Source organism: Alosa sapidissima, chromosome 17 (assembly GCF_018492685.1).
Source record: "Alosa sapidissima isolate fAloSap1 chromosome 17, fAloSap1.pri, whole genome shotgun sequence".
NCBI lineage: Eukaryota > Metazoa > Chordata > Actinopteri > Clupeiformes > Clupeidae > Alosa > Alosa sapidissima.
The window spans coordinates 10,084,892-10,099,287 of record NC_055973.1 but is presented as its reverse complement, the minus strand read 5'-3'; the positions used below and the strand labels follow the sequence as shown (position 1 = coordinate 10,099,287).

General features: G+C 53.5%; 1 protein-coding gene across 1 annotated transcript in view; it reads left to right on the top strand.

Annotated features, from left to right (window-relative positions):
- kmt2ca (lysine (K)-specific methyltransferase 2Ca) overlaps positions 1 to 14,396 on the top strand; it is a 126,340-nt gene that overhangs the window by 95,986 nt on the left and 15,958 nt on the right. The window contains 14 exon segments of the mRNA XM_042068828.1: positions 276 to 416; positions 951 to 1,101; positions 1,264 to 1,496; positions 1,757 to 1,830; positions 2,453 to 2,644; positions 3,848 to 3,994; positions 4,521 to 6,485; positions 6,701 to 7,017; positions 7,425 to 9,274; positions 9,857 to 9,968; positions 10,131 to 10,206; positions 10,312 to 10,375; positions 10,855 to 11,087; positions 12,067 to 13,857. Coding sequence (XP_041924762.1) covers positions 276 to 416; positions 951 to 1,101; positions 1,264 to 1,496; positions 1,757 to 1,830; positions 2,453 to 2,644; positions 3,848 to 3,994; positions 4,521 to 6,485; positions 6,701 to 7,017; positions 7,425 to 9,274; positions 9,857 to 9,968; positions 10,131 to 10,206; positions 10,312 to 10,375; positions 10,855 to 11,087; positions 12,067 to 13,857 — 7,346 coding nt within the window.

The following is a 14,396-nucleotide window of genomic DNA, read 5'->3' as shown; positions in this document are numbered from 1 at the left end:
ATAAATTCCTCAATGACAGCGTGTTGTTAAATAGCTAAAGAGTAATTGTACTGATTCAATTCATCTAATGACCACATTTGTCAAATGAACGAGTTAGTTAGTCAGGGAAGGGTGACAAGATAAAAGCATCTAACTAATATTACTCTGTAGCACAACTCTTCCCTCTGAGATTATCTGTCACTCTGTGAATTGTGTGTGTGGGGGGGGGGGGGGGGGATTGGAAGGAGGAAGTCGCTAGACCTGCCAAGTCTGAAATGCACTGTCGCCCCCTACAGAGCTGGAGGGGAAGGACGTGGAGGATCTCTTCACCGCTGTGCTGAGCCCCAGCACCAGCCAGCCTCCGCCTCTCCCCCACCCTCCCACAGCCAACCCCATCCCTAGTGCCCCGGGCACAGGAATGCCTCTGCAGAACTCAGGTGCAGTATCTCCAGCTGCCTCACAAGGTCTTCCTTGATGACCTTAACCAACCACAAACACTGAGAGATGAAATGGGTATTAGGGTTGGATTGGATATTAGGTTATTAGGAAGGACTGTAGCAAGGAGGAAAAAAGCTTCAGACTTAAGATTGGGGTGGTATCAAAGGGACATGCTCTTACTGATTACTATAGCAGTAAACCTCTCCTCTCCCTCACTGACCCTAATGTGAGAGAGATGGGAGAGTGGATAGAGTTGCGGCCGTATCCCTTACAGTCAGTCCTAGTTTAGGGCCGTGGGGCTGAGGGACCGTTGTGGGCCAGGACTGAGGAGGAAATGAGTCCTGACTCCTGAGCTCCTAATGCACTTGCCGGGTGTAGATTGCACCAATCAGGAACAAATGCAGCCAAACTCTCACACACACACACACACACAAATGCCCTCATATACACTCCTGGACTAACCACATTAATCATCGTCATTTCTTACACTTGCATTCTTTTTGTTTTTGCTTTTTTCCCGGTGGGTCTAGCAGACAGCGGAATGTTTCCCCGCATGCCCATGATGAACGGCATGATGGGACCCAATCCCGTCTTCCCGCAGACTCCCATGCTGCCCGGCGCACCAGGACCCTGTGGCCAGGGCGGCTTCTCCCCCCTCCAACGGATGCCCTTCCCCGACATACGGTAACGACCAGAGCGCCCCAGGCTGACCCTGTCAGCCCGTGATGAAATAACCAGAAATGTATCCCTCTCAAGTATCTTAACATCCAAGCAGAAAATCCTCAATGAAGTTTGAATTTCTTTGGTCAGTCTTTTGATATTGTTATTGTCCCCCTTCATCCTCAGGGAGAAAAACTTTGGCCAGATGGGGGGAGACATGGCCGGTCCATGGCCCCCTGCGGTCCCTGGCTCAGTCCCAGGCCCCATGGCCCCCCCGGAGCCCGAAGCCGACACCATGTCCAACGCGCAGAGGAGCACGCTGAAGTGGGAGAAGGAGGAGACCCTGGGGGAGATGGCCACCGTGGCCCCGGTCCTCTACACCAACATCAACTTTCCCAACTTGCCAGAGGAGTTTCCAGGCAAGGGCCCACATCCCCAGAAGTACCCTCATAATAACCCATCAAAAAAGCCCCAGAAATGAGGCTCCTCTTCTGGGGTGTATAAGCTGAGCTGGGCTGGTAGCATCGGGAATTGAAAGCCAACATTAAGTCCTCCTATAATATTGACATTTCTCACAGTGATTTGCCTGTGGTTTCCCCAATGTATTCAAATCATTAGGGTAGATCTTCTAATCATTAGGGCAGATCTATGTGTCTAACCGCTTATTTCTCACCTCCAGACTGGGCCACTCGAGTCAAACAGATTGCGAAGCTTTGGAGGAAGGCGAGTTCCCAGGAGAGGCAGCCCTATGTGGTAAGGTGGCATTTCAGTCGGCAGCAGATAACGCACTGGCTTCTCCTGCCAGCGGATAACACAAATCTGTGATTGAGCCGGCGGCGGCCGCTGCCAAAGGATTTTTGTCTGGTGAAGGGAAGCAAGCACGGGAGAATGAGTTGTTTGCTTGTTTTGAAAAGAAGTTGGAGACAGGGAGAGAGGGAAGGAGGGAGGGAGGGAGATGAGAGCAAGGAGAGAGGCAGAATAACAAACACGAACGATCGTTCGGTGTCTCAGGCACCGCAGATTTAGTGCCATCTCAGACAGATGTCTCAGTTCAGCTTTACATGAGGCACTGGGGAAGTACATTGATGTGTGTTTGCCCATGCCTTGTTTTGTGTTATACTCACACACACAAACACACAAACAAGACTGGAACTCTAATCAACCACAAGTGCAACCATCATCCACTTGCGCATAATGTCTAGACATTAAAAAGGAGACAAACCAACCCAGTTTTACTACAGCAGCTTCTTATGCTTAACAGCAACTCGGCACTTTTCTCTTCAGGCTATTTTGTCTGTTTGCTGTTTCTCTTGGCCATTGGCTATTCTGTTTGTTTAAGATTTCTCCTCTCTCCTCCCTCTATCTCTCTCTCTAGCAAAAGGCTCGAGACAACCGGGCAGCACTCCGCATAAACAAAGTCCAGCTGTCCAATGACACCCTGAAGAGACAGCAGCAGCAGGTGCCGGACCCCTTTGACCCCAGCGTCCCCTTGGAAACCGAGGCCATCTTCAAAGACCCGCTCAAGCACAAGGAGTCGGAGCATGAGCAAGAGTGGAAATTCCGACAGGTGACCCATCAGCTCCTGGGGACGGGGGGGTCGGGGTGGAGGGTTGATTTGAGTGTGCTTTATGTTTGGGGAGGGCGAGGGGTGCTGGGTAGAGTTCTCTTCAGAAAGGGCACCTCTGTCTGCTCCGTTAAGCTGGGTTTCTCAACCGCAGAGAATCTCAGAAAAGAAGCTGACCAAAAAAAAAAAATCAACCAAAAAAAGCAAAACAATACCCAACTCTAACCCGACTTTCAGATTCATCTCATTACCAGTCACTCATACATGTATTAACACATACATCAGACCACTGCAGCCATAACGATGCTGACAAATTCCTAAATTATACATAGGTATCGAAAAAAAAACCCATCATCTGGTCCCTAATTGCATTCCCAGCCCTCGGTCTATGAAAGCAGTGAATTGAATCGGCTCTATTGGGCTCAGTGTCGGCTCCAACATGCCTCGCAGCTTAGATAGCTTTAGAGTGGGGGGCATGAGTGACGCGAGTGTCACCGGGTTTGTCGGGCCCAGGCGTTGAGAAACCCTGAGAGAGAGAACAATGCCAGTCTTTGTGTGTTTTCATTGTAGGTCACACTGCCTTCATAACCATAAGCACAGCATGCCAAGAGGAAGAGTGTGGACTGTGTGTGTATGTGTGTGAGAGTGAGAGAGATTGTAAGGGAGAGTGACCTTGGACTATAAATGTGCGTGTGTGTGTGTGTGTGTGCGCGTGTGTGTGTGTGTGTGTGCATGTGTGTGTGTGTGTGTGTGCGTGTGTGTGTGCGTGTGTGTGTGTGTGTGTGTGTGCGCATGTGTGTGTGTGCGTGTGCGTGTGCGTGTGCGTGTGTGTGTTTGTGTGTGTCTGTGCGTGTGTGCATGTGTGTGTGTGTGTGTGTGTGTGTGTTTGTCTGTGTGTGTGTGTGTTTGTCTGTGTGTGTGTGTGTGTGTCTGTGCGTGTTTGTGTGTGCGTGTGTGCATGTGTGTGTGTGTGTGTGTGTGTGTGTGTGTGTGTGTGTGTGTGTGTGTGAGCGTATAATTGCTTGCACGTAAAGGCAACGATCTTAGTGTTAACCTATTTGTGCATTTAATTCCTGTTAATTTATTAATGGACCATGATTTTAGACATTTTTGTTGGCATGAATGTGCATGGCTGCGTGAGTCATTTACTTTAATACATTATGGCATTCTCGTGCGGTCTACTAATTCTTAATTTGCATTGAAAAGGGAGAGATAAATCACATGAGGGGACCCCTTAAGAAGCAACAGGAAAAGGTCCCAAAAAGCAAAGCCATAAAATCAACAAATAAAGACGTCCTTTTTGGACATTCCAACCAGGCAACTATAGCTGCAGGAAGTGGAAAAATTTCTCTGGTAAGATCCCAAGGCGAGGCACTACTCTGGCGATTCTCTGTCCAGAACCAATAAAAAAAGACAAAAAATTTTTACTAGGTGTAAGAAAACAGTGAGGTTAAAGTGTTGAACGTGGAAGTGAGAAAGAGAACTGATTAACTGTCATATCATTCCTCATTGGCTCGGCTTAGTTAAGAGCCTGCCACAGTAATGACTGCTAAAAGCTGTATATCACCACCGTGTTGTTAAATCTTCTACACATATTCACATCCCTATCCCTGCATGGCTTAATTGTTCATAATCAAACAAAATGTAAAAACAAAAACAAAAGTGCATTTTATTTTTTTTTTATTTCTTTTCCTGGTAGAAAGTGAGGGAGAGAGAGAGAGAGAGAGTGTGTTTTTTTTAGCACCATGTCATCATGAATTTGAAATTCAATGCCTTCAAGTGACTTCATTAACTGAAGTGCCTCCCTCTCCTCCTTCACCCTCCTCTCCTGTCTTCTCTTTTTCTCTGTGCCTTTTCTCTCCTCCTGTTTCCATGGTAGCAAATGAGACAAAAGAGCAAACAGCAAGCCAAGATCGAAGCCACTCAAAAGCTGGAGCAAGTTAAAAATGAGCAACAGCAGCTGCAGCAGCAGCAACAACAACAGCAGCAACAGCAGCAGCAGAATTTTCCCAGTGGTGGTCAGTCTGGTGGCGACACCCCCACCAGTGGCAACCAGAGCCCCAGGACCCCCCAGCCCAGCGGCGGGGGCAATGCCTCCCCCCTGCAGCCCAAAGATGGTGGCTTTGCACGGCCGCAGCTGCCCGGCACGCCCACCTCGGCGTCGGATGACGTGTTCCTGCGGCCACAGCTCCCACCGCCATCTGCCTCTTCCGCCTCCAAGACGCCCACTCAGGAGGGAGCCTACCCCCAGGGCCCAGCCTCCCAGCCCCAGTCTCCTCAGCAGATGTTCTCCCCTGGCGGCTCGTCGACGGGCTCCCGGCCCTCCTCGCCCTGGGACCCCTACGGCAAGATGGTGGGGACACCTCGGCCGCCCACGTCGGGCTCCACCACCCCACGCCGGGGCTCAGATGCGCAGGAGAGGGGCCGCCCGTGCCCGTCCCCGGCCTACGAGGGCTTCGGCTCGCCCACGTCAGCTCCGGACCCCTACGCCAAGCCCCCGGACACCCCAAGACCCGCCGACCCGTTTGTGAAGCCCATGGGTCCCCCTAGGATGATGAGCGGGATGGGGGGTGATCCCCAGCAGCAGCAGCCTCAGCAGGGCCAGGGCAGGCACATGATGGGGCCCATGGCGTCTGGAGATTCGTTCGGCAGGCCCAATCAGAGGGCGGAGGCGTACCAGCGCATGTCCCACAGCCGCATGGTCCTCTCTGACCCGTACGCGCGTCCACTGCTCGCTCCCATCCCTGGCAGCAACGAGTCGGGCTCCGTACCTCTCTTCAAGGCCCCCATGCCCCCAGGACAGCATCAACAGGAGGCCTTTGGCTCCATGCCCCCTCAAGGGCTTCGCAGGGGGCCTATAGACCCGTACGAGAGGCCGCCTCTGACCCCCAGGCCAGCAGATGGCTTTCAGCAGGGTCAGCAGCCAGACCCATACGCCCATCAGCCCCTGACGCCTCACCCGTCCATGGGAGCTGACGGCTACGGCAACGAGCCTCGAATGATGCGCCAGCAGCCGGGTGGGCATTTCCCCATGCCCAGGCACCCCCACAGCAATCCTTACGCACAGGCACCCTCCACCCCCAGACCTGACTACTCGCAGCAGATGCCTGACCCCTACGCACAACCACCGGGCACCCCTAGGCCCTCACCGGACCCTTATGCCCAACCACCGGGCACCCCTAGGCCAGTGGACCCTTATGCCCAGCCACCGGGCACCCCAAGGCCCTCTGCGGACATGTACGCCATGCCTCCATCCACTCCCCGACCGCCCCCCTTGGATCAGTTCTCACAGCCTCAGCCGATGAGCCGCAGGCAGTCCCCCTCCCACGCCATGGACCCGTATGCCCAGATGCCTGGCACACCTCGACCTTTGCCGGGAGAGAGGTACCCCAAATCCCCTGGAGCTCAGAGAAGCGCAGACCCCTACGCCCAACCACCAGGGACTCCCAGACCGCAAAGCAAGCCAGACCTGTACGATCAACCGCCCGGCACGCCCAGGCCGGTTCTCTCTAGCCCAGACGCCTTCTCTAGACCTGGGTCCAGACCAGGCTCCATGCCCCATCCTGGCGAGCCGTTCTCCCATCAGGCTCAGGGGAGGATGCAGGATGCGTTTGGCAGACCCCATGGATCACAGACCCCTAAGCACTCAGGAATGTCTGACGATGGCTTCTCGTTGCCTCAGACTCCTCACCCTAGCCAGACTCCGGTCCACGATCCGTGCGAACAGGCTCCCATGACCCCTTGCCCTCAGGCAGGAGACCGACCAGTCCAAGGTGTTCCACAGTCCCCCGGTGCCGCAGATGTCATGCAGCCCCCAATGGGCGACTCTGAAGACAAGACAAAAGTAATTGCTTTTAATTTGTTATTTAATTTAATTTAAAGTGATGTAGAGTTGCATGCACAGCACTCAAAAAGTGTATTTGTGGGGATTTATAAAAGCATCGTCAACCTCCTTGTATCTTTTAAATGGGCTTTTATACCATTTGTTCATGAGTGTTGATGATTGCTATCAAGTCAGCCCGTTTCTAGTTACTCATGAAGGTCTTGCTGTGCTTCTAGCGCCAGTTACTACGTCAGCTGATCCTGAGGCAGCAGCAGAGGAAAGTCCAGCAGGAATTGCCCACCAACACTGCTGTCCCTGCCATGGCCAGTGCGCCCGGAACCCCCCGCCACTGGTCACAGGAAGACTCCTCAGCGCAGCCAGACTTCTTTGGCAGACCCCCTCCTCCGTACCCAGGCACCATGAGGGGACCCCCCAGGTTCCCGGGTCAGTTTGTGGGGGAGCAGCGAGGGCCGTTTCCCCACGACGGTCAGATGCCCCGGCCGCCATTCTCCAGAGAGATGGTCGCCATGGGAATGAGGCCGCAGGGCCAGAGGTGAGACTTTGTTCACACCTCATTTATTGTGTGTTTGATCCGACCACAGGTCAATATGTATTTGTTTATAACTTTATAGTGCTGTTTTTTAGCACCCTCGTACCTTCTCATTATTCAATTGATTGTAAGATGTAAACACCCTACGAGTGGAGTTGATAAGCCTCTCCACAAGCATTTGTTTTGGCAACTCATAGTCTGATGTAGTGTAATCAATTGGTGAAGCAATCATTGAACATTGTTCTGTGCTTTCTCAGGAAAGCTTGGTATGCTCTGTTTTTTAGAATCTGTCTTATCTTCCTCCTGTGTCTACCGGTTTCTGTTTTTTCACTCTTCCTTTCTCTCTTCCTTTCTCTCTCCCTTTCTCTCTCCCTTTCTCTCTCCCTTTCTCTCTCCCCCCCTCTTCCTAGGTTTGGATTTCCTCAAGGGGCACCAGGACAGGAGCAGTTAATGAGGCCCCCACATCAGATGCCAGGTGGGCACATGGCTCCTGAGAACATGCCCCCTCAGATGCGCCGCTCCCTCTCCATCGACCTTGCCCGTCCCATGGGGGGCAACGCCCAGATGGGGCTTCCCCAGCACTTCCCCCCGCGGGCGCTCCCCATGCAGCAGCACAACATCATGGGCCAGCCCTTCATCGAGCTCCGGCACCGGGCCCCCGAGAACCGCATGAGGCTCCCCTTCCGGCCCCTCGGCCCCATGGACCACCCCAACCAGCCAGGCCAAAGGCCCCCCCAAGGCTTCATGCCTGGCCAGGAGATGGGCTTTGTCGGGCCCCAAGGCCAGAGAATGATTGATCCCATGCTGGGGCAACCTCAGCAAGGAGCACCAGGCCCCATGCAGATGGGAGCTAACATGGAGGCCATGCAGCAGCAGCAGCACCAACAACATCATCATCAGCAGCAGCAGCATCATCATCATCAGCAGGCTAACATGCAAATGAATGCTGGCCAGCAACATCCAACGCTCAGCAGGTCCATGAGTCAGCCGATCCAGAGCGAGACACTCCACAACACGCCCCAGCCAGCTCTCCTCCCAGCGGCTACTCAGCCAGAGGAGCTGCCCCTGCCCACTGCAGAGGGCATTGAGGAGAAGCTCGACGCAGACGACTCGGCAGTGAAGGACCTGGAGGACGTGGAGGTGAAGGACTTAGTGGACGATGACCTGGAGACCCTCAACCTCGATGGCGAGGATGGCCTCCACCTGGACGACTTCCTGACGTCGGGGAAGTTTGACCTCATCGCCTACGCCGACCCGGAACTCGACCTCGAGGACAAGAAGGACATGTTCAATGAGGAGCTGGATCTGGCCGATCCTATGGAAGATGACCACGGAGAGGCTTTAGACATTCAGAAAGCCTTGTCTGAGAAAAGAAACACCCACCAAGACGGAGCAGCTGCAACAGCGTCGTTGTCTCAGCCGGCAGGCAAAGCGGACAACCTCCAGATGTCCGATCAGGTCAAGAAAGAAGACTGTGCCCCGAGAGAAGGCATGGTGTACGGTGGCAAGACCATTAAGACCGAAGTCAAACCATGTCCAGTGAGCAGTCATGACCCTAGCAGTATGTGCGGACCTCCCATGAACACCAGTGGAATCTCAGGGGATCACACTGGCCTGTTTGGAGCGTCAGCTCAGCCTTCGTCTGACCCACTGTCCGGTTCCGCTCCAGTTCTCTCCAGTCTGCTCATCAAGGAGAAGCTGGAGGACTCTGGGCTTGGCGCTGCGGCCGCCTCCCCTCACCAAACCACCCACGGGCAAGGCCTGCAGCAGGTCATGTCCATGATGCCGGGTCAACCGCTAGACCACGGCATGAACCCCGCCATGGGTTTGGGCCACAGGATGGATCCCTCCCTGGACCAGGGAGCCCCGTCGCTGACCAACCCAAACATGATGCAGCCTGCCAACCCCAAGCTGCCGGTCCCTGGGTTCGGGGGCCCCTCCACAGGGCAGCAGGTGGACCTGAACATGCCCATGATGGGGGGCCAGCTACCTGCTGGACCTCACGGTCTGGGCAGGCAGACCCAGCAGGGGATGTTCCCTCTCGCAGGAATGGGCCAGCAGCAGCAGAAGGCACCACCTCCAGGATCTGCTCCTGTGTCACAGCTATCACAATCACAGCTACAAAACAGGCCGCTGCTCCTGGAAGAGCAGCCACTCCTGCTGCAGGACCTGCTGGACCAGGAGAGGCAGGAGCAGCAGCAGCAGAGGCAGATGCAGGCCATGATCCGCCAGCGCTCCGACACCTTCTTCCCCAACGTCGGTAAGAGTCCCTTCAGGAGCGGTCAGGATTTGTTACGTATTTGAGTTTCGCATTGAGCAAAAACCTTTAGAACAGATAAAAAGTCAATGAAAAGAGGGCAAGAGGCCCTTTTACCTCTGTCATACATAAATGTATACGAGATAAGAGTGGGATCCAATTAAGCATTGAATTGAAACTAGATTCTGACACACATTGTTCTGGTACAGAGCTTCACACAGGGAACATGAGTTGAAATGGGAGGTAATCATGCATTTTTTCCATCCATCTGTTTCAAAAAGCTCCTTGGCATTACTGCACTGAACCAAAAAGAAAGGATGCCTTTCCTGTTCTGAGGGAGGTTTTTAAGTGGTTTCCTATGGACATCACCACGGTAGCTTTAATTGATCTTGACAATGAAACACTTTCGGGAGCTTTTTGCCACAGTAGAGGCATGAATTATGCAGAAGCTCTGCCACAAGAGCATCATTTATTGGGAGGAGACAAAATTGAGGTTGGGGAGGACCATGGGAGTAGGGAGATGTGAACTTCTGACTTGATCTGACTTCATTCTGTCTTAACGGTGTTGATTGTTTGCCTTTATAGACTTTGATGCCATCACAGATCCCATCATGAAAGCTAAGATGGTGGCACTGCAAGGCATCAATAAGGTTATGGCCCAGAACCCATTGGCCATGGGCCCCATGGTGATGAACAGGTAAGATGAGAAGGCAAAATAAGCGGTCAGCTGTGCATTTGGAAGTGTCCACTAATTTGGATTTATTTCTTTTAATGTTCTCTAAATCCCTCATTTGTTATTTTCTCACCTGCTGTTTTGGCCTCTCGTTCCCTTTCTCATTCGTTTACGTGACTTGTGTAGGATCCAGCAAATCCCAGGAGCACACGTTCCAGAAGCTGCTGCTGCTGCTGCAGGAGCTCCACACCTATTCGGACAGGTACTGCAAAAGAAATCATTCAAATTCACACATACTGTATGTCTGGTCTTCTGTTCTTTGTCTGGTTCATGCTTGCATTTCATGACTACCCATAATTCCTTGCAGGACGGGAAACTGGCCACGCAGTTGGCAAGACCTAATCCTCCAAATTTCGGCCCCGGATTTGTCAGTAAGTACACGAGGCCACACAATTGAGTTCACTCTGAGCCTTTCTCACTATCATCTCGGAATTGTGTTCCCATTGTCCATGGGAGATAGATGAATGGCTATTGAGAGTGTATAGAACTTCCCAGACTGATCTCTGTGACACGTGAGAGATGAAAACACTTGGGGAGAATTGAGTGGCCCATATCCTGCCTCTTATCTGACTGCTGTCCACTTTGCTTTGTGAGCCACACCGAGCACAGTAATATGATGGATTGATGCAATATAGCAACTGCCACCTAGTCAGCTTCTGTTTATTATCCAGCCTCCAATCTCCAGCAGACACAGAGAACAGTGGCAGATGAAAAGAGGGATTGAGGACCTGCTCATCTCTTTTTCTTTCTCTCTCTCTCTTTTCCTCCCTCTTTATCACTCTCTCTTTCTATCTCTCGCTCTCTTTCGCTCGCTCTCGCTCTGTCCACTCCTCTCCTCTCCTCTTCCCAGACGATACGCAGAGGAAGCAGTACGAGGAGTGGCTGCAGGACACCCAGCAGCTGCTGCAGATGCAGCAGAAGTTCCTGGAGGAGCAGATCGGCTCCCACCGCAAGTCCAAGAAGGCGCTGTCGGCCAAGCAGCGCACGGCCAAGAAGGCCGGCCGCGAGTTCCCCGAGGAGGACGCCGAGCAGCTCAAGCACGTGACCGAGCAGCAGAGCATGGTGCAGAAGCAGCTGGAACAGGTAACACCACACTCTCACTCTTTCTCTCGATCTCTCTCTTTCTCTTTCTCTCTCTCTCTCTCTCTCTCTCTCTCTCTCTCTCTCTCTCTCTCTCACGTACACACATATACATACACAAATTAACATTTTGTCAGGTTAACACCTAAGCATAGATGTGTATGCACATGCAACATTCAAACGATTCACATTCATGCACAAGCACACATGGCACATGAATATATGTAAACACACACATACACACACACACACACACAGGTTTTCACATGGCTTATGGATGTAATGAATGTCATCAATTCAATCATCTAAATGCACATTACCATACTGAATTGGCAGAAGGTATTCATGCTCAGGTATAGAGGGCAAAAACACCAAAAACATTGACAAAATCAAAATGAAATGCTGTGGTTTCCCCAGTGTAGACCCAGGCACATAGACTTGTATAAATCCTTTAGCAGCTGGCTGTCAGGCTTCTGTTTCCCTGCTGAAGTGTCTCTGAAAACACAACCTCATGACCTTTGCACTAAAAAAACATGGTTTACCTTACCAATTATTTAAAGCACTGTGACCTTTCCTTTGCCAGTTTCACACACACACACACACACACACACACACACACACACACACACACACATATATATACACACACACAATCTCTTTCTTTGAGACCTCTTTGCCCAGAGGAGTACAGTTTGATTTATTTACTGACATTATCACATTGTACCTTTCCATTCCATCAACACTCAGAGAGAGCGAGAGGGAGAGAGAGAGGGAGCGATGGAGGGAGAGAGAGAGAGGCAGAGGAGGAGAACATATGCCCAGTCTGGAAAGCTTCAGACTGTTAGCCTGTAGCTGCAGCTAATATATAATACTTGAAATGTAGTGCAATGTTGACAGAGTTAGGACCAGTGCTCTTATGTCTTGGCAGCCCTCCTCTGGTACTTCATCTGTCTTGCTCTTTGTCTTCTCCCTGTCTGTGTAGATCCGCAAACAGCAGAAAGAGCATGCCGAGCTCATCGAGGAGTACCGAGTCAAGCAGCAGCAGCACAACCTCCAGCACCCTATGATGCCTCCCATGCCAGTTATGCCACCCCAGGCCCCTGGCATGATGCCAGGCCAAGGCCCCGGACCGGGACCAATGAATCAGCCTATGATGGGCCCCATGATGGGGATGCAGCCCCACCCTGGCCAGCCTAACCCTCCCCAGCGCATGCCCATCATGCCCAATATGCCCAACATGCCAGGCTGGCACCCCGGCCCTGGAGGACCCATGGGTGTGGGCGGAGGCCCTCGGTTGCCGGCTCTCATGCCGCCCCAGATGCCCCCTGCCAACCCCGCCCAGCAAGTTCCCCCTCAGCAGCCCCCTGCGCCCCCCATGGTGCCAGGCGCGGCCAAGCCCACTCCGATGGCCGCGGCAGGCATGGCCGCCAGCGGAGGATCCGCCGGTGCTGGAGGTGCCGCTGCCGCTGCCGCTGGCGGTCCATCCCCTCACGTGAAGTTCGACGACAACAACCCGTTCAGCGAGGGCTTCCAGGAGCGGGAGCGTCGCGAGCGTCTCCGCGAGCAGCAGGAGCGCCAGCGGGTGCAGCTCATGCAGGAGGTGGAGCGCCAGCGTGCCTTGCAGAAGCAGATGGACATGGGCATGGGCGCCGCAGACGCCTCGTCTGCCGCGCCGGTGTCCACGCCCGCCCCCGGACCCAGAGACGCCAGCCTGGCACAGATGCCCTTCTACAACAGCGAGCTGCCACAGGACTTCCTGCAGCCTACTCGGCCCACTCAACAACAGCAGCAGATGCAACAGCAACAAATGGGGGCCATGTTTACGCAGCCCCAGCAGGCTGGCATGGACTTCATCGGTGCCCCTGGCCAGGGTTTCATGCAGGGCAACCAGCAGAGGCCTGGAACAGGCAATGGAGGCTTCAGCCCAGACATGGGCCCTAATTTTCGGGGGAAGAGCCCCATGATGGCCGGGCACGGCTTCCCACAGGGCCAGCCCCAACGGCCCACAGGGTTTGCCGGACCCCCCGGCAGCGGCCACCCACAGCAGGCTCCCGGCGGAGACGGCTCGGCGTTCGGGATGGACTCTCCCTCGACGCCGCTGCCCCCGAACTACCCCGGTTCGGGCCAGTCGCTCATCCAGCTGTACTCCAACATCATCCCGGAGGAGAAGGGCAAGAAGAAGCGCAGCCGCAAGAAGAAGAGCGCCAAGGACGACGACGCCGACTCGGTCCGCACGCCGTCCACCCCGCACTCGGACATCACCGCTCCGCTCACCCCCCGCACCCCCTCCACTCCAACCCGCGCCTCCTCCACGCTGGCCGGGGAGCCTGACCTGTCCACCGACACCTTCGCCGGCCTGGCCCCCGCCTCTGAGCTGGAGCGCCAGCTCTCGTCTGTGGGGGGAGGCCACGGCGGTCCCTCCCTGCTGAGCCGTCAGTGCAGCGGGGGCTCCATGGAGGCAGCCGACAGGCAGCACCCAGGACAGCTGCACGAGGTGAAACTGGAGAAAATAGAGGCCAGCGAGTGCCACGGACCTCCAGACCTCCACAGGATGGTCAAACAGGAAGCGGGTCAGGAACTTACCTTGCCCAACCTGGGAGGAAGTGACGCCTCGGGCAATGAGCTGCTCAAGCACCTGCTGAAGAACAAGAGCACCCCTCCTCCTTCCCAGGGCCCCCCGCACCAGACACCCCCTCTGCAACACCAGACCTCTCTGGACAGCCTGCGCTCAGAAGACGACATGCCCAACGACAGCAAGAGCATGCTCAAAATGGTATGTGATTAGCTCAGAAGTGCCTTGCAAATTCACCACATTTCAGAGGTATTTGATAGTGAAGAATTCAGATGTATCTCACTTGTACCTGAACTGAATGACCATTACAAGAGGGTAATTCAAACCATACATGCTGCAGGCTACCGTACCATACTATACCAGGCTACCATACATTTACAGCAGGGGTCTCAAACACCCGGCCCGCGACGTATGTAATAATGTAATCCGGCCCTTGAGGGTATTTTTAATTGCAACAAACAACAATACTGATTAAAATAGACGATAGATCCAAGTACGGTGACAATATCATTTGTACTCTCCTCCACTATTTGCTAGACATCCAGAGCTTGATTCAAACCCAAAATCGCTGCACAAAGTTTTCAGGAAATACTTGTAGGCTATTACACACGAGAAACACAAATCTTATAATGGAGGTGCGTCTTTGCGTGTATACGACGGTGTCCACTAAGCATACCATGCTTATTTCGACCATCTGCCCAACATAGCTTGGAGGTTGCAGTGATAATCGTTATGATGGT